This window comes from Mycotypha africana, assembly GCF_025528875.1.
Source record: "Mycotypha africana strain NRRL 2978 chromosome Unknown BDF20scaffold_13, whole genome shotgun sequence".
Lineage (NCBI taxonomy): Eukaryota > Fungi > Mucoromycota > Mucoromycetes > Mucorales > Mycotyphaceae > Mycotypha > Mycotypha africana.
In genome coordinates, this window is record NW_026515737.1 from 373,473 (window position 1) to 396,310 (window position 22,838).

At 37.2% G+C, this 22,838-nt stretch overlaps 11 protein-coding genes across 11 annotated transcripts; 8 read left to right on the plus strand and 3 right to left on the minus strand.

The window, feature by feature from the left end:
• Position 1: 1 nt before the first annotated feature.
• On the plus strand, positions 2-515 carry BDF20DRAFT_839820 (uncharacterized protein; the record flags this gene model as incomplete). Its single annotated transcript, XM_053079323.1, has 2 exons — positions 2-164; positions 223-515. 2 exons carry the CDS (start codon positions 2-4, stop codon positions 513-515), a joined length of 456 nt encoding a protein of 151 aa, XP_052931541.1.
• Positions 446-1,565, plus strand: BDF20DRAFT_202519 (uncharacterized protein). Its single transcript, XM_053074908.1, has 3 exons — positions 446-511; positions 582-1,112; positions 1,229-1,565. The coding sequence occupies exons 2-3, from the start codon at positions 779-781 to the stop codon at positions 1,375-1,377; spliced, it is 483 nt and encodes a 160-aa protein (XP_052931542.1). The 5' UTR covers positions 446-511; positions 582-778; the 3' UTR covers positions 1,378-1,565.
• Positions 1,458-2,789, minus strand: BDF20DRAFT_898282 (uncharacterized protein). Its single transcript, XM_053082597.1, has 2 exons — positions 1,803-2,789; positions 1,458-1,722 (listed from the first exon to the last, which is right to left on the minus strand). Exons 1-2 carry the CDS (start codon positions 2,749-2,751, stop codon positions 1,604-1,606), a joined length of 1,068 nt encoding a protein of 355 aa, XP_052931543.1. The 5' UTR covers positions 2,752-2,789; the 3' UTR covers positions 1,458-1,603.
• A 257-nt stretch (positions 2,790-3,046) lies between these two features.
• On the plus strand, positions 3,047-4,015 carry BDF20DRAFT_828471 (P-loop containing nucleoside triphosphate hydrolase protein; the record flags this gene model as incomplete). The annotated part of the gene is made up of 1 exon (XM_053078252.1): positions 3,047-4,015. One exon carries the CDS (start codon positions 3,047-3,049, stop codon positions 4,013-4,015), a length of 969 nt encoding a protein of 322 aa, XP_052931544.1.
• A 3,455-nt stretch (positions 4,016-7,470) lies between these two features.
• Positions 7,471-8,270, minus strand: BDF20DRAFT_202531 (uncharacterized protein). Its single transcript, XM_053074909.1, has one exon. The coding sequence runs from the start codon at positions 8,126-8,128 to the stop codon at positions 7,616-7,618; it is 513 nt and encodes a 170-aa protein (XP_052931545.1). The 5' UTR covers positions 8,129-8,270; the 3' UTR covers positions 7,471-7,615.
• A 505-nt stretch (positions 8,271-8,775) lies between these two features.
• On the minus strand, positions 8,776-9,863 carry BDF20DRAFT_898300 (complex I intermediate-associated protein 30-domain-containing protein). Its single transcript, XM_053082598.1, has 2 exons — positions 9,256-9,863; positions 8,776-9,149 (listed from the first exon to the last, which is right to left on the minus strand). The coding sequence occupies exons 1-2, from the start codon at positions 9,667-9,669 to the stop codon at positions 8,922-8,924; spliced, it is 642 nt and encodes a 213-aa protein (XP_052931546.1). The 5' UTR covers positions 9,670-9,863; the 3' UTR covers positions 8,776-8,921.
• Positions 9,864-11,435: 1,572 nt separating this feature from the next.
• BDF20DRAFT_898301 (acyl-CoA-binding protein) lies at positions 11,436-12,187 on the plus strand. The gene is made up of 2 exons (XM_053082599.1): positions 11,436-12,090; positions 12,165-12,187. The coding sequence occupies exon 1, from the start codon at positions 11,610-11,612 to the stop codon at positions 11,925-11,927; it is 318 nt and encodes a 105-aa protein (XP_052931547.1). The 5' UTR covers positions 11,436-11,609; the 3' UTR covers positions 11,928-12,090; positions 12,165-12,187.
• A 444-nt stretch (positions 12,188-12,631) lies between these two features.
• BDF20DRAFT_799143 (uncharacterized protein) lies at positions 12,632-12,946 on the plus strand (the record flags this gene model as incomplete). The annotated part of the gene is made up of 1 exon (XM_053076332.1): positions 12,632-12,946. A coding segment is annotated over one exon (315 nt), but the record flags the coding sequence as incomplete, so codon positions are not given.
• A 553-nt stretch (positions 12,947-13,499) lies between these two features.
• Positions 13,500-14,090, plus strand: BDF20DRAFT_800145 (uncharacterized protein; the record flags this gene model as incomplete). The annotated part of the gene is made up of 3 exons (XM_053076355.1): positions 13,500-13,575; positions 13,667-13,806; positions 13,929-14,090. Coding segments are annotated over 3 exons (378 nt in total), but the record flags the coding sequence as incomplete, so codon positions are not given.
• A 1,100-nt stretch (positions 14,091-15,190) lies between these two features.
• On the plus strand, positions 15,191-16,398 carry BDF20DRAFT_898309 (uncharacterized protein). The gene is made up of 5 exons (XM_053082600.1): positions 15,191-15,453; positions 15,519-15,600; positions 15,664-15,741; positions 15,834-15,955; positions 16,062-16,398. The coding sequence occupies exons 2-5, from the start codon at positions 15,555-15,557 to the stop codon at positions 16,320-16,322; spliced, it is 507 nt and encodes a 168-aa protein (XP_052931550.1). The 5' UTR covers positions 15,191-15,453; positions 15,519-15,554; the 3' UTR covers positions 16,323-16,398.
• Positions 16,399-18,431: 2,033 nt separating this feature from the next.
• On the plus strand, positions 18,432-20,004 carry BDF20DRAFT_828571 (uncharacterized protein; the record flags this gene model as incomplete). Its single annotated transcript, XM_053078260.1, has 4 exons — positions 18,432-19,172; positions 19,235-19,339; positions 19,406-19,786; positions 19,870-20,004. The coding sequence occupies 4 exons, from the start codon at positions 18,432-18,434 to the stop codon at positions 20,002-20,004; spliced, it is 1,362 nt and encodes a 453-aa protein (XP_052931551.1).
• Between the last annotated feature and the right edge of the window lie 2,834 nt (positions 20,005-22,838).

The following is a 22,838-nucleotide window of genomic DNA, read 5'->3' on the forward strand; positions in this document are numbered from 1 at the left end:
AATGCTGGCTAGAATCAGTTATGTTGATAACGTTAACACCTACGTAAACACCGTGTTCCTCTATGTATCGTCAGTCCATTCATCGCGTAATGGTGCACAAAACATTGTCTCACAAGTACGAAAATTGTATCTTTTAACCGTTGCGTACTACATCATGGGTTATGGTACTTTTGAGATATAGCTGGTTTTCTGAGCGCTGTAAGGATAAACTTCTCTTTTAAGACTCCTGGTTACTTTGTAACAATGTGACGCGACATCGCATGGCTCTATTGTTCAGTAAGGCAACGCGCTGTTTGAAGTATTTCGTAGGAACAAATAGACAATGGAACAAAATTTCCCAAAGATGGATCAAACTTTTCAGGTACACCCGATCGTACTTTAAAGAGAAGATACACAAGAATTTTCTTTTTTTCCCTTTTCCTGAAGTGTTCCCGTTCGAAATGTGGCTTCTTTATAAACTACTTGGCATGAATGAATTGGCTACGGCCAAAAGCAACATTATCGATATATTGTAAGCGTTACATATAGTATAGCAGATATAAAAAAGCAATTAACAGGGGATTTGGCTATGAAACCTATAGTGGCGTTTTCTCATTCAAATTTCCGCTTGCATTAATGGATCGCTTTCAGTGATGTAATACAAGACAAGCCAAGCTAATCAGGTTTGCTGGGCATCGTCTCATAAAAGTGAAATAATTGTATTCTTCGTTTTCCGTTTTTCCACTTCTTTCTTTTATCGTCCGCCAATTTCACTTCTATACTTACAGCTTCTAATACAATGTCCACAGAATACGGCACTGTCAATCAGCAGCAGCATCAGCAGCATGACGAAGAAACTCCTTTAATCAGCACAGAAACACCAACAGAGTCTTGTAGACAGAAATTCATGCGGATCACACACAAACATCGTTTCCGCATTATCTCTGCTTGGATCATTGTCCTTGCTATCACAGCTGTCTTAACTGTTTCATTTTATTATGCTTATAAACATGGACATACCCCACCCCATATACCTGAAGATCCTCCCAAGGATGTCTTGTATGACACCACTTGCGTTTCAGACCGTAGTTGGTTTGTAGCTCTTTTACTTTCCATCTTTTTTGGCCCCTTAGGTAGGGAAAAAATAAGGCAATCGCCAAAAAAGAAAGCGGTGCTTTGAATTGGAAATACGGTCAAATAGGGTGAGTAAGGGTTTTTTTAAACTGATCCATTCTATCACTGGAACTAGGTGTCGATCGTTTTTACCTTGGTTACATCTTTTTGGGCCTCCTTAAGCTTATTACTGCTGGACTTGGCGGCATTTGGTGGACCATAGACGTTATATTGATCGCTTTGAATGTCCTGAATGACCATCCTAACGGTTGTCATCTTCGTTAAAAGGCATACGGGTCGAAAAAAAATTACTTTATGAAGAATTCAACACCACAATTTTCAGGCTATATATTTGAGAAAAGAGAAAAAGGAAACTCCTTTATTATGTATTTCTATGTCGAATTAGCCATAATAATTGTGTATCAATCAAAATGATGTCAAATAAAACCGGCAGATTTGGGTTATCACATATTACCAATTTTTCCCTTTCTCATCTATCTACACAGTTATTCTATTTGTGCTTAGCATAGGGTCCAAAACGCTCCCTTTCCTTTTTCACTTTAACGTCAAGATTACGTTCTTTCCAATTACTTTTACGAAGTTTGATAGGTCTATTACCAACGTATTTACCTATGCAGGGTATGGGAGGAAAGTTTTTTTCTATTTAGGCTCCTTCGTCTCCATTTCGCTGCTGATTTTATTGATCTTACCGTTCATTTCTCTCCATGCTCTTACGAAATCATCAGGATCTTTAAAACTAATAAATCCATAACCTTTCGATTTCATTGTGCGTTTATCTCGAACTACACGCGTTCTTGTAAGGCTTGGGTATTTTGAAAAGGTTTTGAACAAAAGTTCCTCCGTCACTTCATTGCCTAAATCACCTGCAAATAGACGATAATCGTTCTCATCCCAATCCAGTAACGTAGCGTCTTCCCACACCTCACCACCTGCTGCACGAATGGCAGTCTTTTTCTTTTTCTTTTTACTATTACTGTTATTCTCTGATGCTGCTTCAATTACTGCTCCTGATGAAGTAGAGTCAGTGGTTGATGTTGTGTTATCTTGACCCGTATAGCCAGACCGTGTCATAACAATAGGCCCAATGGGTTGATTACTGTTAGCGGGTGGAGGAAAGTACGGTTTGGGAGCAGGCGTCGCTGATGGCATCTTTGATGCAGTTGAATCAGAGGGTGGTATCATAGAACTGTTATTTCCATAAGCTGCTGCACTTGTAGAGGTAGAGGGTGTGATATCATTCATTGCAGTGGCACTATCATTATAATACGAAGAATCATAATAGCCTTGTGAATAATATTGGTCGTAATTATAAGTTCCTGGTGGCGCACCTGTTGCTGCTGTCGAAACATTTTCCGTTCCTGGAGGTGCTGTACTATTATCTCCATATGCTGAACTGTAATTGTAACCATAGTAGTATTGGTTTGGATCAGAGTAATATTGACGGTTATGGTAGTTGGATGATGGTGGTGGTGGTTGGTTTGGATCTGTAGATCCTGTACTCACTTCGACGAATTCTCCTTCGTCGTTGTAATAACCTTGAGGTACTGAATACACTGCAGGCGCTACATAATCATCAACTGCATACTCCTCTGCGGCATAATGCACTTCTTCTTTTTTATCGTTCTGATCGCTTGACATGTCGCAATTATTGCAAAGACACAAAAGACAAAGTCGCGGAAAAAAGCGTCTTTTTTTTTTGAAAAAAAGAAAACTTTCAAATTCAAAGACGACCCAATAAGATGAATCCGTGTGGAATTTGAGATAAAAGCGGCATGATGGTGGGGTCAATACTACCCCGACCCCTTTCACACCGAGAAAAGGCAAGAGATTCATAGTAGATCGTTACAGGCAAATCAATCAACGAATGGCAAGTCGTTTCATACCACGCTCCACTTTCTCTTATGATAAAGTTATCAACTGGTTTCCTGGCCATATGGCTAAGGGCCTGCGGCAAATATCAGAGAGTCTCAACTCAGTAGATCTCGTTGTTGAAGTTAGGGATGCTCGTATACCTTTGTCTTCGATTAATCCCAACTTTGAAAAAGTAGTTGGTAAAAAGCAACGCCTTATAGTATACAACAAATTCGATTTATGTGATCCATCCACAAAAAGCCCTATTCTTAATGCTTTCAAAAAACATGCTCCTGCCACACCTGTTGTTTTTACAAGTTGCCTAACAGACAATAATATGAAATCCATCCTTAAGCACGCAGCACATATGGCCGATCCTATTCCACAAGTAACGTTAATGGTAGTAGGCATGCCTAACGTTGGTAAATCTTCTTTAATCAATGCGTTACGAAGAGTAGGTGTGGGGAAAGGAAAGGCTGCTGCCACAGGAGCCCAGCCAGGCATCACGCGGAAGGTAGCAAATACAGCTATCAAGGTGCTTGAAAACCCCACGGTATACTTAATGGATACACCGGGTGTAATGGTGCCGCATATTGCAGATCCTGTACGAAGCCTTAAAGTTGCGGTAACGGGTGGTATCCGTGATCATCTATCGGATGAACAGATCATGGCTGACTACTTACTCTATCGGTTAAATCTATTTGGTGCTTATGATTATGCTACCTGGTTCAGATTACCGCAAGAACAGCCTACAAATGATGTGCATGAGTTATTGGAGGGTGTGGCGAAACGAGTAGGCGCAATATCTAAAGGTGGTGTGCTGGATCACACTTTGGCAGCAAAATTCTTTTTAAAACATTATCGAACTGGCAAATTAGGGCGGTTTACACTGGATGACGTGAGTCCACAAGCACTAGACCAGTTCTTTGAAAAGCAGCAAATGTTTAATACATCTGGCCAGGCAGGTGATCTGAGCCGTCGACAAGAGAAAAAACTCGCTAAATTGGAACAGAGGAAAAAAGCAAGGATATCCAATGCGATGGAAAATTAGCTTAAGGAATTGTATTTATTAGATCTTCGCTTCCGAGCGGAAAACTTTAAAAATCGCACCACTTTGGGGTATTTGATATGTTTCTTTCTGTATACATTATGAAAAGCTTGGTAAAATGCATACATTAGATCAGATTTGCAAACGCCCTTTGGTTGTAGAGGTCTGATCCTACATCCTATCCGAATGATTATCACTGCGGGGCACGATTAGTTAAAGGATTAAATTAAAATATTGTTATTCTGATGTATTACTTATTATCAGTTCCTCATTAATGAAGCATAGGGGGCTTTTAGCGCGTTCAGATGTGTAGATTTCCGTCTTCAAAGCTGCCGACTCAAATATATCATAGAGATTTTTGCAAATTGTTTTCCGTGAATTGATTTCAATATCAAATAGAATGCTATGCCAGTTTGCTTTAATGGTTCTATAAGACGTGTATTCGTTATTTACGTTAGTACAAAAGAACATAAGAAAACAGCGATCACAAGATACCTTATTGCCAAGCTCTCTATTAACTGAGGATATCGACCAGAGTAATTTATTGACAAAGAATTCAATATTGCTATGTGAAGAATAAAAATTAGCTGCGTAAAGTTTACAAAATTTTTGAAGTAAACAAGCTTCACCTAATCGATCACTTTTTAATTTATCGATTTGAACTTCCAGATTTTTAGTGTTAAACTTATATCCTATCCATGAAATAACTATAAAACTGGTAAATAGATGTTGTCATCCTGTTAAAGTGCCTGTCTCACCATCTGTATTCTTCGTCAAATTTGATTCTTGCTTGTCTTCGTTGATATGCATGCCGAATTCTGATAGATCTGTTACGAAATTTGTCTCAATATACGTGAGCAATAAGCTAAAGCATATGGTTCTCTTAAATCCATAATTACCAACCTTCAGTCATGACATTCATGAATTTCTCTGCTTTTTGCTGATTTGTCGTTATATACAAATAATCATCGACATAGTGGAATAAGACCTGATAAAGTAGGCAATCAGAATCTGTTTCACAATATTAACAATTCAATTATCTCACTTACACTCTCTTCATCGGTCTTGAACGGTTCCAGAATTTTCTGTTCCATCGCAGCTAAGAAGAGACTAATGTACATGGAAATGGCTCAGTAACCTTTCCAGTTAGTCGACGATTTGTCAAAAAGATCATATCTACCTGCAGAGCAATGGCGACAGGCTGCATCCTTGAGGTAAACCCTTATTTTTTTTGTAATAATTGCCTTCATACTTTTGCAAAATGTTGGATCAATTAGTATCGCTAACTGTTTATAATCATTCACAACCCTTTACCTGTGTAAAACTCTTTTTTATAACCTCTTCCAATACGCTACGTATATTTTTTGATTCCATCCTGTACTTGTATGTGTTCTACGTAATATAGAGTCAGATGTTGTGCGTGTACAAAATAGATGAGGAAAGTTAGTACCTGGTCTACATATATTGAGTCCTTCATTGATATTGAACTGTTAAGCTGCTTCTGAATACTTTCAATTTTGTCTATAACAGTACTAATTGGTGAATATAACAAGATAACTTTTCGTTTCAGTTGTTATCAATAGGGTATACTATACTTTCTTCAAAAAAGGTGACTATTTCTTTGACTGAAATTCCACCGTTTGTAGTAGGATACAGGTGACTAATAGTTCGCTTTATATAATCCTTATCAGCTACGATGCCGTCAATAATATCAAGCATTCGATCTTGATCGATATTATCAAAACAATTCGCAATATCGAATTTAACAAAGTAATACCTACGATTGTAATTTAGTCAATAAAGTCCTTTATTTTATAAAATACTGAAAAATTATACTTTACTTTTGACCATCCATAGTCCTAGTGCGGTTCAAATATGCTTTGTAGCGTTCATGCAAATTGTCTTTGCTTGTTAGTGAACTTCCTGCTAAATCAGGTCGTTGTTTCTGTGAAACAGGAAAAAAAAAAGCTGAGTCTTTGGTCTTTCTTAAAATTTAAACATGCATAGAAGCCATTTAAATGCTTACTGTTACTGATGTCAAAACTTCTCGGACGGGTTTGATTATAGAATTTGCATTTATGAATTCTATGCTACCTCCATTGACCTTAAATGAAAAGTTCATCAGAGGTTTCACGCGCAAATCCTACGTGAGCCTCGATCAAAATTGTTTACTTACAGGTTTGACAGTAGTACGCATATTAGTGATTATTCTTAAATCGTTCTCTTTTGGTATAAATCTCAAACGGCCAGCGCCCAGTCTGAGGTAACGTAGACCCATCTACATGAATTATTAAGCGTCAATAGCCAACTGAAAAGTTTCAACATACTATACATGTCACTTACAGTATAACGAACTTGCTCAAAATAATTGTTTTGGATTAACGAGAAGAATTTCGCCTTCGTGATTTCAAGCCATACATCTCTTCTGAAGTAACATGTTGTTTTTCCTTGTTTAGCATGTTCCGTAACATAAAAATAGGCCTATAAACACTTGATTATTGAATTTATTCCCGATTCAATTGGAAGCTGGTAAAGGTCATCAAATTATTGATATACTTTACCTTCAATGTCGGCTCTACAAAACCGTTAAAGAACCATACAATGGCTTGTTGTAGAAGCAATTGTCTTTTCTTCATCTCTTCACGACATACTCGCTGAGCATTATGCTTGTTTTTATTCAACCATTTGCAATCGGAACATTTGAATTGGTGAATAACTTCTGTATACGATATACACTCACCCTTACGACGACGTATAAAATTGTCAATGCCTTAATACGATAATGAAGCAAGCCTTATTCCAGAAAGCGCTAGTTAACGCTATGGTGAACCATCTATAGCTCACAATTAAGAAGAACTATAAGCCTTATTCCGCTACGGTATTACTTATAATTTTCACTTAACCGCAGCCAAGAGAATGGGTTCACCCTGGAATAGACTTGCTGGAATTGTACATCAATATGCTTTCTTGAAACGAAACAAGTAGCTTGAGACTGGAGAAAATGGTTTGTAACTTACTTTTACAAATGATGCTAAAGTTATGCTGAGAGCCCCACAATTCCAGAGGAAAAGTACGTCTAGTAACCTCTCTCATAAATTGATAGACCTGGCAATTTCATAGTTAGAGAATGCATTGGGTCAGACTACTAACATTCCAGAACTTTTTCTTATATACCTCGGCATAAGTAGACATGGATCTGGTAAGGTCCTTAACATTCTACAACAATATGGCTTCAATAATTATCCTTCGAAAGAAAACAATATCTAAGTACCTTTAATAGCCCTCTCCTAGGGCATCTTTTGTTTAAAATGGCATGACGGTTGATTTTGTTAAAATGTACATATAATTGATGAACAATCTTCTGAATGTCGTTATAGTCTTTCAAAAATCGCCTCTGAGAAAGATAAATTTGTTAATATCAAATCTTTGTCGCTCCTCTTACGTTGCTAAGCAGTTACCCTTCTTGATACCGTCTGAAACTCTCTTGGAAATATAACTGACAGGCAATGTGATATATAGCGTTCTTTTTTTGCCTCTCTAACATTTTTTCGTAGAATGTCTAACAAAAAGTGGTAGTAAAATAAGATTTACAGGTCGTAGGCTTCAACGAATAAATAACATCCTTAGCTTACGGTCTTTGGGTAGCTTCATGATAGCTTTTCCAGTAATCGATGAGATACGGTTTGCAGCATGGTACATATTTATTCGCTCAATCTGAAGCGGCTCGTGCATGGGCTGGGAATTGGTTGACTTTGGCTTTTTGTCAAGTTCCTCGCTTTTCATCGTTCCACTTCTTTTCATGGGCTGTTGGAAAATATTGTTGAGATAGTTCGAAAATTTGTTGTTGCACTTTAGTTCACTCATATACGTAGGAAAATAATCGTTTCTATGCAGTGACGCATTCAATTTAGTTTTTTTTGCCGTACTATGTCTCCGTTCGTCAGAAAGCAATGGCCCTGAAGATTGAAGAATAAAAGGTAATGAATACAACTGCACAAATACTTTCTCATCAATCGCTTTACCGGCCATTTGATAGTAAGCACCAGATGATATGCGGCACAAAATCACTTTGCTCAATAACAATTCAGTAAACTTTTCCGTCCCAATACTGAACATATATAAAGTTCGATTTAGGTCAAGGGAACATATCAAGTTTTGTTTCTTTTTTTTTCGTATTCTTCAACTCTACCTCTTGAATAGAATGGTCCAAGCTTCATCTGACAACATTTCGTTAATGAATGTTCCATCAAAATTACTGACCAACTCAGAATGGCTCTGAATCAAACTTGGTTAGGAACTTCAAAGAGATTTACAATATCACTTAGTCCGCGCATTTACCATAGTGCATCCAGTAGTCAATGCATTTCTACGTCTCCAACTGTTGCTTGATAAAAGACGACTACAGATAATTCTTAAGAACTGGTACAGAAGTCATTAACAGTGCTGAAAAGTAACAGGCAATCCATAAGATTTGTGTATTTACAGCTGCAAAGTTATTTTCTATCGAGCTGTCAAACGTATCGCTGTTGATGCTATAATCCTCATTGATTTCTTTTGATCTTCTCAGTGTTGCGATTAAAACTTTCGAATTAAGCTTTTTGAGCGATTCTTTTTCAAAGGATGAGAAACTCTCAATATTTAGATGAAATTCTCTCTCAACAGTATTGATGCTCTCGAAACAGTCTTCGAAGAGCGTTAGTAGTGAGCTCATTGAATTGAAATTGCTCAAAGTTGAACAAGCAGCTAGCAGCCAGCAGTCAGCATTTGTAAGGCTCAAACAACATTGCATCCGTTAGAACTCAGTAAAGCGCCCCTTTATTCATGCCCAGAGGAAAAAGTGGTAGTTTGTTAAAATACAAATTAAGGCACAAATATGTACAGAAGACAACGTTAAATTTGCAGTTGTAGTTTAAGAAAATGATGTGTCAGTCTTTTCCATTTTTGGTGGAATACGATCCATGTCACCTTCTGTGAACTCGGTATTCATTGCCTTAATCCAATCGATTTCTATACTAAAAGGGCCCTCTCGACGGTCCATCAGGGACAATCCTACTGTCTTTACCTTTTCTCGAAACATCTCAATTTGATCTTCTTGAATTACACCATTATTCGTCAAAATAAAATCTTTGAAAGGTATCTAACGATAGTTCGTTTTTTGCAGGTAAAAGATTGTATAATTCAGTTCACTTCCATATCCATTATTGGTAGCTTTTTTCTGTCTGCTCACGGCTTTATATACTAACCAATACTGTTTCCCATTGTCCGGGAGTTCTCAAAAATAGCCTGTGTTGATACAGATCTGTCTTTACTACACCATCTGTCTGAATATTCACAAAGTACTTTCTATTATCGCCTTTCACATGTAACGCCAAGTATCTAAATAAGCTTGTATCCCAACATGGTGTACCAAATAACGTATCCTTTCTCGGCTTGGTACGGATTGCTGCGTATCCGCTCTGTTTTATTTCTTTATCTAGGGGTAAATCCAATGAAATATTTCCTGAAAATTTGCCTTTGCCCTCAGCCGTAATCTCTAACTTTGCTTCAGAAAAACCTCCAATGTCTTTGTCACAACCAATGGCCCATTTGTCAAGATCCGCTTTGGAATTGAGAGCAACCATAAGGGATTCCTTCTGCCATTCGCGAAGACCCTCCATGTTGAAAGCTACATTTCATGGTCAAGTTGAATGAAATAGGTGGTAAATAAGATCGTTTTTCAGTAGGGGTCGATTAAATTCTGGCACTGGTTAATTGTTAAAACTGAACCTTTCAAGCTCGACTCTGCCACTTCAACTGCTGTCCTGCGGAAAAGAGAAAACATAATAGGATTATTGTTCTTTTATTAATGGGGAATTTCTTATGAAAAGTGAAATAACTGTAGTCTACATATCAATGCTTTTCGTCTGCTTTTGCGCACTTTTAACTTTTTTTTCCCTGTAAATTGGGAATCCTGGATGTTGCATATCTTTTCTCCCTCACTAATACCTAATTGATTGTAGATAATGCCCTATAACAAGAGCTATGGTGTATACAAATGTATTATGTTATATAAATGATACTCATTAAAAAAAATAATCTTGATATCACGTTGATGCTGCTGTGATCCTTTGTTTGTCGTAGTAAGAGTAGCAGTGGTGGTTAATGGCTTCTTTTTGAAGGTCCACATACCTTATAAATATCGAAAGATTTCTGGGCACCAAACTGAAATAATCAATGATGAGCGAATATTGGTTTGGCTAGCCCAATTGTTTAAAGTATGGTACCTGTGTCTTGAGCAATTTTTTCCACCTATATGCAATATCATTCTTGTCCAACGAGCTTATGGCGAATTTCACTTCTTTATAAATAATGTTCTTGACTGACACACAATACTTCTGACGTAGTGGATACAGCGTTTGGGTTCGCATTAAAATTGATTGCTTCATCTGGCATTTTCAAAAGATTGGTTCTCCACCTCGAGAAATCAGACGAGAATAGGTTTTTGTCGATGATCATCGGTATAACTAACATAATCATGATTCCTAATATAAGAAGTTTTAGATATGGTTTTGACATGATATGAGGCTACCATACGGATGTTCGTAACAAAGTACTGCTACTGTTTTTGAGGCACCTGCAGCTAGTACTAATAGCCATACTGTTCTTGTGGTTAATTTGTACGGATGGCGTACGATTGCTGAAATTATAGTTTTTCAAAAGCCTAGGAAGATCACAATGGTGCTAATAAAAGAAATAAAGCTCAAACTAGACATACACTGGCGATACGAAAAACTTCCATTATAAACGATGAGCATAATGGATCATTTTTTCCGAAATGAAAGGCTTCTGCCTTGTTATGGATGCACCCATCCACGGGCTTACTGAAGAAGTGGTAGAGCGAAGCAGCTATAGGTGAATTTGTTTGCCCACTTGTTTATTTAGAATTAAACCCTATTAAGCAAGGTGCGGCAGAAGTAAAGGTTGAACTAAGACGCGCAGAATTGAAAGAGAAGAGTTTTTTTCAGACCGTAGTCACTGAGGCTAGTGAAAGTAAAAGTATACAACTTTGCAATGTTGTAACATATACAAAACGCTCGGTCAAACAGTTTTTATATGTCTTAACAAAGAGCCACTTTATAGTGACCACTATTAAGAAACCAACTTGACACTCCAAAACGCGCCTTTGGTATCTAACGAACTGCTTTTGATTTTTCCATATCTGCCATTTGGCAAATTCAAAAGCCATTATTTGGCATTGCATGAACTGCATCAGTTAGGCTTTCCTCATACGAACCATTGTTCCACACAAAAAGCTGCAACGGTTAAATTGTGCGACTGTCTTCATTTTAAGCAAACTTGTGTATATCATAGCCACCTCACGTGGCAAACAGAAATATAGATAAAAAAAAAAAGGCATTAGTTATATTTTTTCTCACCTGCCCTCTAACCGGCTATATTTGGCTTTTATTTTTGTTTTATTTGTCGCCTTTTATTGAGCTTTGCTTCATTAACTGTTCGCCATTTTCATTGCATTCGACATTAATATACCCCTTCATAAACATTTACATCTTCATAAGAGTCCTTATTCTGTTATCAATCGATCAAAAGAGTTCAAATCATGCCGTCGAAATCAGTTTCTTTGTACATCACGCAAATAAAGTTCTGTAGAGCACTTGCAGTTGTACGATCCCTACCAATAGATTATGAGTTCCAGCCTTCAGTAGCAGACAAACTAAACTTTTATGGGCTTTACAAGCAAGCTATTGCGGGCGATTGCATGCAACCAAAACCATCATCCATTCATATTGTAGACTACGCTAAATGGAAGTCCTGGGAAAAGCTTCGAGGTATAAGCCCAGTGGAAGCTCAAGTTCAATATATCAGCTCATTGATCAGTTTACTGCAAGAAGTAAAAAAGAATACAGCCTTCACTTAATTCTCACTACAATTTACCGACCTTTCGTGTCTAATGCATTTTTCATCACTACTTCTATAGTTCTTGGATCGATATCCTGAATCAGAATTGGCTGAAAGCCTTGTAGAATCTTTGAATTACTTACAGGAAGATGCTGAATTTGATACGTTAGAAGACCAAAAAGGTGAGCCAATGTGCTATTATAGAGGACTTTTATGAGTCAACATATAATGACATCTCTCTTGGGTTGATTAAAAGAAGACCTAGTTCAATGGGACACCAACGAGCAAGAAACAGAAGAATATTACTTGGCTAAAATTGAAAAAGAGCAACTTGTACTAGATCCACAACAAACAATCTATTCTTGTCTGTCAAGCCCGAACACGTCTTCTGAGAATTTACCCACTCCAGAATTAGCGCCCATCTCACCTTTATTGATTTCAGTTCGAGGAAATCATTATTTCTCACCGCGATACTCTCAAGAGAAAACAAACATACATAGTAGCTACAGATTCGAACAGGACGAGAGAAACTACAATCGAGGTTTTATATATCAACCCAGCAACGATATTATGCCAAACATTGCTACAGCAATCGAAGCAACCAATTCACTCAACTTCAGTTCTCACCCAAGCAGCAGTAATCGATCGGAAACAGCTACTTCTGTTAGACGGACGAGGAGAAAAAAAAGGACTACATCGTCGTCTTCATTATCGTCAGCCAGTGATAAAGCAATACACATGCTACAGACAGAAGTAACAGCGCTTTGCCAAGAGATCAAGTCCCTGCAAAAAAATAGCCACAGTTCTTATAAGAATCACTTTCTCTCTTTCCTGACCTCTTGGCCATGGTTATGGTTCATCAAGTCCATTGCAAAACATATCTTTCTCAACGTTTGTATATTCACATTACTATTCATTGTCCTTAGACGGAGAAAGTCTCCTATAGCCTTAGCAATCGTTCATCATGTAGGACCGAGACTAAAGGATTTTATGCATTATCTTTTCGACACTACAGTTTTTTGGAAGGTTACTGTCTGAGTATATCTAATCAAATAAAGCTATGATTTTTTACTTGCTGCCATCTTTCCCTTTCGATGTGAACCCTTCATTCCATCGGACATAAGGAAATCCACAGTCGTCACGGCTTCTCCTCCTCCTCAATCAGCATCATTATTTGAATTCCGTCATTCAAGAAAATAGGGAGCAGAGTTTTTCTTTCCTGACAATTTTCTTTCTTTCTTTCTTTCCTGTTTATCAATTTCAATAATTGCTTAAGAGAAGTAGAATCTATAAAAGAATTCCAAGCTTTTTATTTCTTCAATAACCATCCGCAAGAATAAAAACATTCCAAATCCTTCATACAAGCTCTATAAAAGCTCGTTTTATAAACAAAGTTATAAGAAATTAAACGAAAAAGAAAACGACAATTTTTTCTTTGCTTTTATCCCACCAATCTCATCTTTGGTTCAAAACATAAAGTAATAAGAAAAAATTATCGTTAGTAAAAACCTACAGTATATCCTTTTTTCGTTTGAGATAAAATAGAAAAAAAACAAGCATGTCCTCCATTGGACAAGGCAATACACCGCGATCCAATCTCCTTGCTATTAAAGATACACATCCCATGGCAAGAAATTTTGATTGTGAGGTGATCGTACTAGAAAAAGGTAAATATTCCATATCTTACAGATTCATATCAGCAACCCTTATTGAAATATTCGTGTGTGTGTCTGTGTGTACATGTGTGTGCAACAATAGAGGATGAAGTTACTAGAACTCGTGATGGCGACCTTATACATAGATTTTTGGTAGCTGATAAAACAGGTTCTATCACATTAAGTGTATGGGGTGAAATAGGTGGATACATTCATACCGGAGATATATTACGTATCAACGGAGTGTAAGTAGTTACAGTTTATCTGAAAGTCAAACCTGTCAGAATGGTATAAAACTCAACCCACAAACTGGTTCTAGTGATAGTAAATTGAGAAAGGGGTATTTATATCTGTCAACACCAAAGGGCTGTAAAATTAAAAGGATTGGACAAGATACATTTCCGTTTAATGAAAAACCGAATATGTCTGAAAATCTCTATCAAAATCAGATTCCTGGTACTTTCCACAGTGAACAGCAGAGTAATAATTTACAGCAACAGTCAGCAAGAAATGAACCCTATCAACCGCCATTCCAACAGCAGCAACAGCAATTACCAGCACAACAACTGCATTCACAACAACAGCAGCAGCAACAATCACAGCAACATTTTATTCACCATATACCCACGAATAGACGTTATCATCATCAAAATAATAATCCTTCACAGCCTTATCATTTGAATAGGAGTCGCCCGCCATTTCCGCATAGAGGCAGAGGAGGTTACCGACATAATAATAATAACGCGAGATTCTCCAGCAACAACAACAATAATAATAACAACAATAACAATAATAATATTAATAATACCGGATAGTATGAGTAGGAGCAAAATAGCTTATAGACTTGTATATATTGCCAAAATTTGCCCCATTTTCTAAGGCAGAAATGATACGTATAGAATTTGCAATCTTTTTGTAATACAATTGTATTTTCAACTGTTTACACTAACAGCTCGGGTTATGATTTAAGAACGTCCAACATTTAAACCTGAAAATATATATTCTTATGGCAGCAACCCTGCATGCGCGAAAAGGTCAGAAAATAGAAAACGAAATGATTTGGTGTGCTGCCTAAATTGAAATAAAAATGTTTCAAATAACGAAAACGGCTTGAGAAAAAAACCTAGTCCATTTCGATCCGTCGTTCGTTTTTGTTTTAGATTTACTGAATCACAAATACGAAATCTTAAGACGCATCATAAAATACTATGAACGAAGACGAAGGTATAGAAGATAAAATTGCACAGCTTCTTGCAGGTATGCTCAGAGAGCTTGACTGCCCTATCTGGTAAAATAGAGAAATCCTTTATAAAAAGTTGAGAGGAATTATGGTTTTACTTATAATTAAATGCAAAAGCCATGGCACATTTAAAGAAGCAACAACAACTTTTTGCGGTCATACCTTCTGTAAACAGTGCATCACTTATATAGTTTCACCGAATGGAGGAAAATGTCCCACTTGTCGAAGCATGTTAACAACCGAACAAACTAATCCAGTCGAATCGTTTCAAAAGATTGTTGCCGATTTCGAGTTTATCAGGAAGGAATTTGAAATGTCAACCGACGTTAATTTGAGAGACGTTGAACCATTCAACATTCCAAGGGAGTTAGAGGCAATAACATCACCACCACCACCGTTATTTAGAAAAGGTAATAAATAGTTGAACTCTTGTTTTGTAAACAAACCATCATCCATTCTTCTATATTGCCCGCAAACTCAATGACAGCATCAAACGAAGGGCACAAAGGTAGTACCTAGTTGGGTTGTTATTAGATACAAACCTTATCCTTATTGAACTATATCTGTATCTTTAAGAAAATGCTGATAGTACATTGACAAAAAAACCAAAGCAATATCGCATCTTACAATTAAGCGAACCACAAATCACGGTAAAACTCTAGGTTATTTCTTTGATGGTTATCAATGAAGAAGCTAATGATCGGCTCATACATAGGAAGTGACGAATATACCCAACGTCGATATTGTTTTGATGAGGAAATTTTTACCACAGTTGACTCATCTCGTATTGGAAGCAGGTATACTGAGATGTGAAGCTTGTTTATCAATAAAACAGGATGCCCACTCACGCTTTTTCAAAGATAGTAACCAGCTAGCCAAGAATGATGCAAAATATCGAATTGCGCTGTTATATGGCTGTTACATCGTGAATCAAAACTGTTAGTATAGCATAGTCGAAATTTAGATAGTTGGAAACGGTGAATGCAGATCAGATTAAAAATTAGGGTACTGATAGTGAACCTTCTATTAGGGTTGAAGATTTCAATTGAGAAGGGAGAGATGGTACCTGAGGAACGATTTGAAATACAAGGTGACATGGATCATGGAAGAACAGGTGCACCAAGTAAAGCGAGACGAAATAGGGAGCTAAAAGTAAGTTGATATCAGGGGAAAATAATGGGTGCAGTTCTTTCAATAGTAGCCATGTCTTTAACTCAAGGATTAACGTGTTTTTTCCAATCTTCCTTTGATTTTTCAGAAACAGAATTTATTCTTTGGGATCAAAGTGGGATTAGTAAACGATACCCAGGACTTGTACCGCAAATACATAACCGTAGGAAGAGGGGAAATAGGTGATGAATACGACGATTTAATTGTTTGTGGCAGCACGCATTTTACAGATGAGGAGATAGCAGAACTAAAAAACACCTATCCTACAAAGTATCTTATATCACATAAATGGGTTGACGACTGTATATGCAACTACGAAATCATCAAAAAAGATAGTTACTTGCTTTAAAGTGAAATTTTTATCTTCATTTGTAATCACAATAATTACTGAATAAAATGTGCCTTTTGTGGGCTTCCTTTCCTTTGGTGTAACCTTATGAGCGGAAGATCAACAGCGCAAACTGTTAGGTAGAATACACATGGATCGAGGAGGCTATCTATATGAAAAACTGACATAAGATCGAATAACAAGAGTTGTCGTAAACATTGTATGCTCAGGAAATGTCATTTATTAGCGACTTTTGTTGGGATTTATCCAGTTTAGCCTATTTCTTTGTATTGTCTTCAGCCTGACATCGAACGTTATGACTACATTTACTGCTCAGTGACAAAGCAGTATTTAGATATTTCAGTTCGCGTTTTCGTACGATAACAGCTCTTGTCAATATTAAGCTTGCATATTTGTTCTACTTTCATGTTTTCTTGAGTGCAGTAAGTAGTCAAACCCTTCAATTGGAGCTATTCAATATGCTATTGACCATTTGTTTATAGTTTATAAAAGGAACTTTGTCTCCTCACTGAAAGGTAGAGGTAAAGGATGTTTTTTAAAAACGTATTTCTTGTCGATAAGGCTATTGCGGTCATTGTTATTTAATCGTCAAATCTGCTATTACAGTGAATGTTTACAACCATCAATGGAGAAGTACAGAAGCCCTAGCATTGTAGTGCAGGAGATCCTTGTCTAACAGAGAATGCATAAATAGGGTGCGATAAATTCAATAACAGTAACTGCTTCATAATAGTTCCGGCTCAGATGGGAAACGAGGTTCTCTTTTCACTCTTCCCTGTGAATTTCTTTTAAGAAATAGAATCTCTCAGCGACACAGAATGAGCACTGAAAGCGAGCCACTTTTACGAAATGAAGGTGGCAGCAACCAATGTCGGTCTGAATTCGCCCGGTTTAAACGTGGAAAATTCACTTTGTTGGAAAAAGTTATGTTTACTATCGCCATCACCTTTTTCGTTTTATTATGCGTTATAACAAGCTTATATACCAATCACGATCATGAACGCAGGCCTAAGAAGCCATCTCATACTGTTCCTGCGCCTCCCGGAAGTAATGACTCCACTGTAACTACCCCAATGATTCTGTTCAAAACTTAATAAGAGAAAATACAAGTTGTTCATTATCTAATTCTCTAAATTAGCCTGTCTGCATAAAACCTGAATGCGTTTTAACAGCAGCACAAATTTTGCAGGTAAGCAAAACATGTTGACACCGCACTTATTGATTTGATGTAAACGATAAGCTAATTTCCTCTTACCCATAGGATATCGATACTACCTTAGATCCTTGCGATGATTTTTATCAATTTACCTGTGAGTTCAAACATAGTTAGTGTCTGAATGAAATCTTTTATCAGTCTAATTCGAAATATCACAAATTATAGGCAACAATTGGATACGAAGCCACGAAATCCCTGAAGGCAAATCAGCCATCAACTCCTTTTCATCCCTTGCCACACAGAATAAAGAAGCTCTGCGTAATATTCTTTCAGGTTCTTTCGATGATTTCTACAAGCAAGTACATCAGTCTCCTTCATTATTACCTGAGCCGGAAAAGTTGATTGATAAGCAAAACTTTGAAAAGACCAAGGCACTATATGAATCTTGTATGGATGAGTCCCTTATTGATGAACGTGGAGTAAAACCTCTTATTCCTCTTTTGAAAGAAGTCCGTGATATGCTTCCGGCCTCCAGGGCTTCCGCAGATGAAGCCGTCAACGCTCGCCAGCTATCACAAGTACTTTCCTATTTAGCCCGAAAAGGTGTTGGTGCTCTTTTTGAGATTATGGTCGATGCTGACCCCAAAAATCCTGAAATCAACTCCCTACAACTGTATCAATCGGGTTTGACATTACCTAATAAGGCATATTATAAGCAAAAAGATACTGTTGAAACTCTCCAACATACCATTGCCGAGATATTGAATGTTGTTTTTAAACATCTGCAACAAGGATTATCTGGCAATGAAGGCGCCAATAAGGACATCATCGGTAATGATTTAGGCTTCGATGCAGACGCAACAGCCCGTGTAATCGTCGATTTCGAAAGAAGCCTCGCTGAGATAAGTCAACTGCCCGAAGAACTCCAAAACCCAGAAGAAATCTATAATCCTATGACATTATCCAGCCTAGCCAAATTGGTTCCCAGCGTTGATTGGGATCTATATGTTCATCATCTATTGCCCTCTAACAGTGCCAAGCATCCCAGCCAAATAGTTGTTACCTCTCCTGACTATATTGCAAAGGTGTCCAAATTGGTTGGAACCGAAACATCAACGCGTACTTTGCAAGCTTATTTGGCATGGAGAGTCATGTTTGCCTTCGGAGATGCTCTTGGAGAAGATATTCGCGGACCTATTCGTCGATTAAATTCAAAAATCACTGGTACAAACCCTAAATCGGTCAAGCCACGTTGGGACACATGCTTGGATGAGGTTAATGAAGACATAGGATTTTTGGCCGGTCGCTATTATGTTTTGAACAAATTTGGTGGGAACGCTAAAGAAAAAGCCGATGAATTTGTCAACAGTATCAAGGAGGTCTTTTTAGCACGCTTACCTAAATTAGAGTGGATCGATGACGAAACACGTGAAAAGGCTGTTCAGAAGGTCGATGAACTGGTAAGAAAAGTAGGGTATTCCGACGTAACGCCAGATATTATGTCACCGGTGTCTCTTTCAGATTATTATGCAGACTTGGAAATTCAAAATGACACATATTTTGAAAATTATATCAAGGCCCGTACATTTGCAGTGGAAGAGGAATGGCGACAGGTCGGTAAAAAACCCGACAGAAGCAAGTGGTTGATGAATCCTCAAGAAGTGAATGCTTACTACAACCCCTCTTTCAACGAGGTAATGCGAAAAATGAAACATACTAGTTAATTAAAATTGATATACTTACTAAATTGAACTAGATTGTTTTCCCAGCCGGTATCTTACAAAACCCATTCTTTGGAAGTAATTATCCGGATTATTTAAATTATGGTGGTATTGGTGTTGTGGTCGGCCATGAACTTACAGTAAGTTAATCTACGACCCTTACTGTATTAGTTCGAAGTAGCTGACTTTTTCCTCAATAAATATAGCATGGATTTGATAATATGGGTCGTCATTTTGATGCCAAAGGTCGATTAGTTCAGTGGTGGACAAATGAAACAGCTGCGCAATTTGATGAAAAAGCTGAATGTTTTGTCAAGCAGTACAGCAACTTTACGATGGTTGACGTAAACGGAGAAGCTATCCATGTAAATGGCAGACTCACCTTGGGTGAAAATTTAGCAGACAATGGAGGTTTGGGCGAAGCCTTTGTGGCTTGGAAAGAAAGATACGATAGTGATAAGGAAAGTAAGCGATATAATAATGTTCGCTTACCTGGTCTCGATCAGCTGTCTCCTGAGAAGCTATTCTTTGTCAACTTTGGTCGTGTATGGTGCAACAAAGTAACACCTGCCCAGGCCAAGAAAGGGGTAACTTTCATATAATACTTGGTTGTTTTTTTCACTTAGCTATCATTGGAAGAGTTGCTAATCAATCTTTTTTCATCAAAAAGGTACTCACCGATGAGCATTCACCAGGCAAGTGGCGTGTTAATGGAGCAGTGCAAAACTCAAATCATTTTGCCAAGGTTTTCAACTGTCCTGTTGGAAGCCCCATGAACCCTACACATAAATGTGAACTTTGGTAAAGCAATGCCTTGGAATAGATGAATACACGCAAGCAATAAACAATTTAATAGATTGAAGTATTCAGTCTTTCGTTATAAGAGATGCTGCACTGCTTCTATCAATTTCGAAATACATTCAAAATTTTCTCTTCGTTTGTGATCTTTGATCTCCATAGTCGCCGGTACTTAAAGTGATCAAACAATTGCTTCACTAGCCGGATTCACTGAGTAACTGCTATTGATTTCCCAAAACAGTCGTAACTTAATTTTCTGCTCTAAGATATCAATTGATACAGAAAAAATAATAATAAATGAATAACTATTCTACTGTCCTATCGAGCAAACATTCTTGAAATGGTTCCATAGTCTAATTTGTGACATAGAATGGTTAAACTCGTAGTCTCTAACCCGTATATTGGTCAAGCGCGCCCAAAGTCTTAGCCTACCAATTATAATGATTGGTTTAGCCCCTTCCCCATCCTCCCATTTAGATAGTATGCTTTTTCGCCCACCACGGCACCCTGACCGACACTATGCATCGCTCTATTCTCAACTCGAGCTGCCCCGGGCAATTTAGATAAGCTTAAATATCTCGTGTCCATTGGGCTTAAAAAATGTTAGTAATAAAAATCCTTGTTTAAACGTATATTGGTCAAGCGGTTAATGTCAACCTTCAATCAACGCTAACGAAAAAAGGGCGTTTGGGACATTTAGTGCCGCCAAAAGTCTTTTGTGTTAGAGTCAATAGCTTCCATAATGATGCTCTTTACGCAAACCTCCGTTAGGCATGATGACTTTTACAAATTAAGTAGTTAGTGCAGCGTATTTCGGCAAAACGCCACTATGCAAGGTATCTGATAGAGACTTTTATGATTGTATATTTGCTTCAAATGCTCTGCAACTCTATAATGACTTCAGTTCTTCTAAATGACACTGAGAATGCATTTTCTGGTTGAATCGATGTTAATCATAAATAGTTACTACTTCTGTCTATTGCCATGTCGAAGATGACGCTGTTTACTAAGGCAATATACATATACATTAAAATTCTAGCTTATGGAAGATGAAGCACTGAAGACCGGTGGTGATTTAAATATCATTCGGATACAGATAAGTCTGCTTCTTTACTATTTCAATTTAAGATTGTATGATGTGTTTGCAAATAAGCGCTGATATATATCAAATCAAAATGTAACATCAGGTATATAATCTTATAGCCTCATACCGAAAATAAGCATGCCCAAGGCAACTTAGGAAGATATGTGAGTTGGCAATTGATTCTTCAGCAACAGGTTACGTTTTAAGAAAGAAGATATAAATGCATTTCAGCAATATCGGTAAGGTAGTCACTTTACATGTAATACTTGTATACCTTTTTTTCAATTCCATTAAAATATATTTTGAATGATATTTCTTCCTTTTTTTTTTTTCTCTCATTTTTAAATGATTCAAGAACATGAGAATAAAAATTGTTTTATGAGTTTACTGCGAAGATGGCTTTCGCTCAATACGAGTGGTAATCCTATCTACTGTCAAGAGAATAATGGTTACAATGAAGAAAAAATCAATTTTAAATCCGTTGATTCAGGAACAGCAGTTATTATTATTCATCATCAAAGCAAAACCAATCCAAGGCAACAATTATTGATATCTCGGCACTTGGGACGTAATAAGAATAGAACGTTACTTACAAAGACAGGCTGTACGTTGCCTGATACTTGTCGCTTTTGACAAAGCAGTATATCGATATTCATGTTAATCTGTTGGCAAAAAAAGAAAAATAAAAAATTGGAGTAAGGATAGTGAGCCCTTTTTCTTTATGGAATACATCTTCATGGGAAGATTTTTGGACCTTTTCCATTTAGGAACGGCACAGTATGTCCATAATAAAGTTTGTCACATGGCACAGTTGCTCTGATCAGTCGTTCAATATGTAATCCAATTCTTTTCTGCAATGAAAGTTGTGATCTACCAAAAATGAAGTTAGTAGTTGACAAAAATAGTAGTTATGTTGGGTTAGAAATCCAATCCGGATGCTGAATAAATTGAAAGTCGTACAGCAAAGCCCAAAAAAAAGTAGAAGTCTTTTGAAATCACAACCTCGAACAGAGTTCTTGAAGCAACAGTCGAATGTGCCGACGGCAATGGAAAAGAGTGTTTTATGAGTGAATTGGAAAATTTTCAGCGCAAGGTTCCACTCGGCACACCGTAATTCAATGTCAATGACTGCCAAAAAAATCGAGGTTGTGCATTATATGAACATATGATCCAGCATTATATGAGCATTACGTGAACCTTTGTGTTAAATTGGCATACCAATATAAGACAACGATTATGGTGCAAGTTTATTGAATTTGAAAACATTAAAAAAGTAAAAAAATAAAAAATAAAAAATAAAAAAAATAAAAAATAAAAAATAAAAGCATGAAAATTCGTTCAACTCGAATGTTGATATTTTTGAAGGCTTTGGCGGCACAATTTGCCAGTAATGTCAATTTATTGTTCAATAGTTCGTTTCCAATATTTGGCAAGGATTCGCTTGAATTAAACTGCTTTAAGATTTGCTCCAAAATTTCCTTAGCAGCTGTTTTACCCCGATCATTACTATTGTTTGCAAAACATGCTGTTTGGTCAACATGGCTGTTTGTTGGTTTCGGGCCACTGACATTCCAATCATTTGGAAAAGATATGATCCTGCATTCTCTTGAGATAGTTTTTGTTGTGAAACGTAGTCATCATACATAGTCCAAATCGTTGCTGGTTTGAGCAGGGCAGCGACGTTAACTTTAGTCAATGATTGATAAGTTGCAATCTGCAGGTGGGAACGCGCTAGACTCTTGTGTTTCAACATTGAA

Excerpts from the sequence above, each read along its gene's own strand:
- BDF20DRAFT_202531 (XM_053074909.1), bottom strand. The coding sequence starts at position 8,128 with ATGTTCAGTATTGGGACGGAAAAGTTTACTGAATTGTTATTGAGCAAA.
- BDF20DRAFT_202519 (XM_053074908.1), top strand. The coding sequence starts at position 779 with ATGTCCACAGAATACGGCACTGTCAATCAGCAGCAGCATCAGCAGCAT. Across the intron at positions 1,113-1,228 it reads CATCTTTTTTGGCCCCTTAG|GTGTCGATCGTTTTTACCTT; the intron begins GTAGGGAAAAAA and ends CACTGGAACTAG.
- BDF20DRAFT_898300 (XM_053082598.1), bottom strand. The coding sequence starts at position 9,669 with ATGGAGGGTCTTCGCGAATGGCAGAAGGAATCCCTTATGGTTGCTCTC. Across the intron at positions 9,150-9,255 it reads GACAATGGGAAACAGTATTG|ATACCTTTCAAAGATTTTAT; the intron begins GTTAGTATATAA and ends AACTATCGTTAG.
- BDF20DRAFT_898309 (XM_053082600.1), top strand. The coding sequence starts at position 15,555 with ATGAGGAAATTTTTACCACAGTTGACTCATCTCGTATTGGAAGCAG. Across the intron at positions 15,601-15,663 it reads TCATCTCGTATTGGAAGCAG|ATAGTAACCAGCTAGCCAAG; the intron begins GTATACTGAGAT and ends GCTTTTTCAAAG. Across the intron at positions 15,742-15,833 it reads TTACATCGTGAATCAAAACT|GGTTGAAGATTTCAATTGAG; the intron begins GTTAGTATAGCA and ends ACCTTCTATTAG.
- BDF20DRAFT_898301 (XM_053082599.1), top strand. The coding sequence starts at position 11,610 with ATGCCGTCGAAATCAGTTTCTTTGTACATCACGCAAATAAAGTTCTGT.
- BDF20DRAFT_898282 (XM_053082597.1), bottom strand. The coding sequence starts at position 2,751 with ATGTCAAGCGATCAGAACGATAAAAAAGAAGAAGTGCATTATGCCGCA. Across the intron at positions 1,723-1,802 it reads AGCATGGAGAGAAATGAACG|GTAAATACGTTGGTAATAGA; the intron begins GTAAGATCAATA and ends TACCCTGCATAG.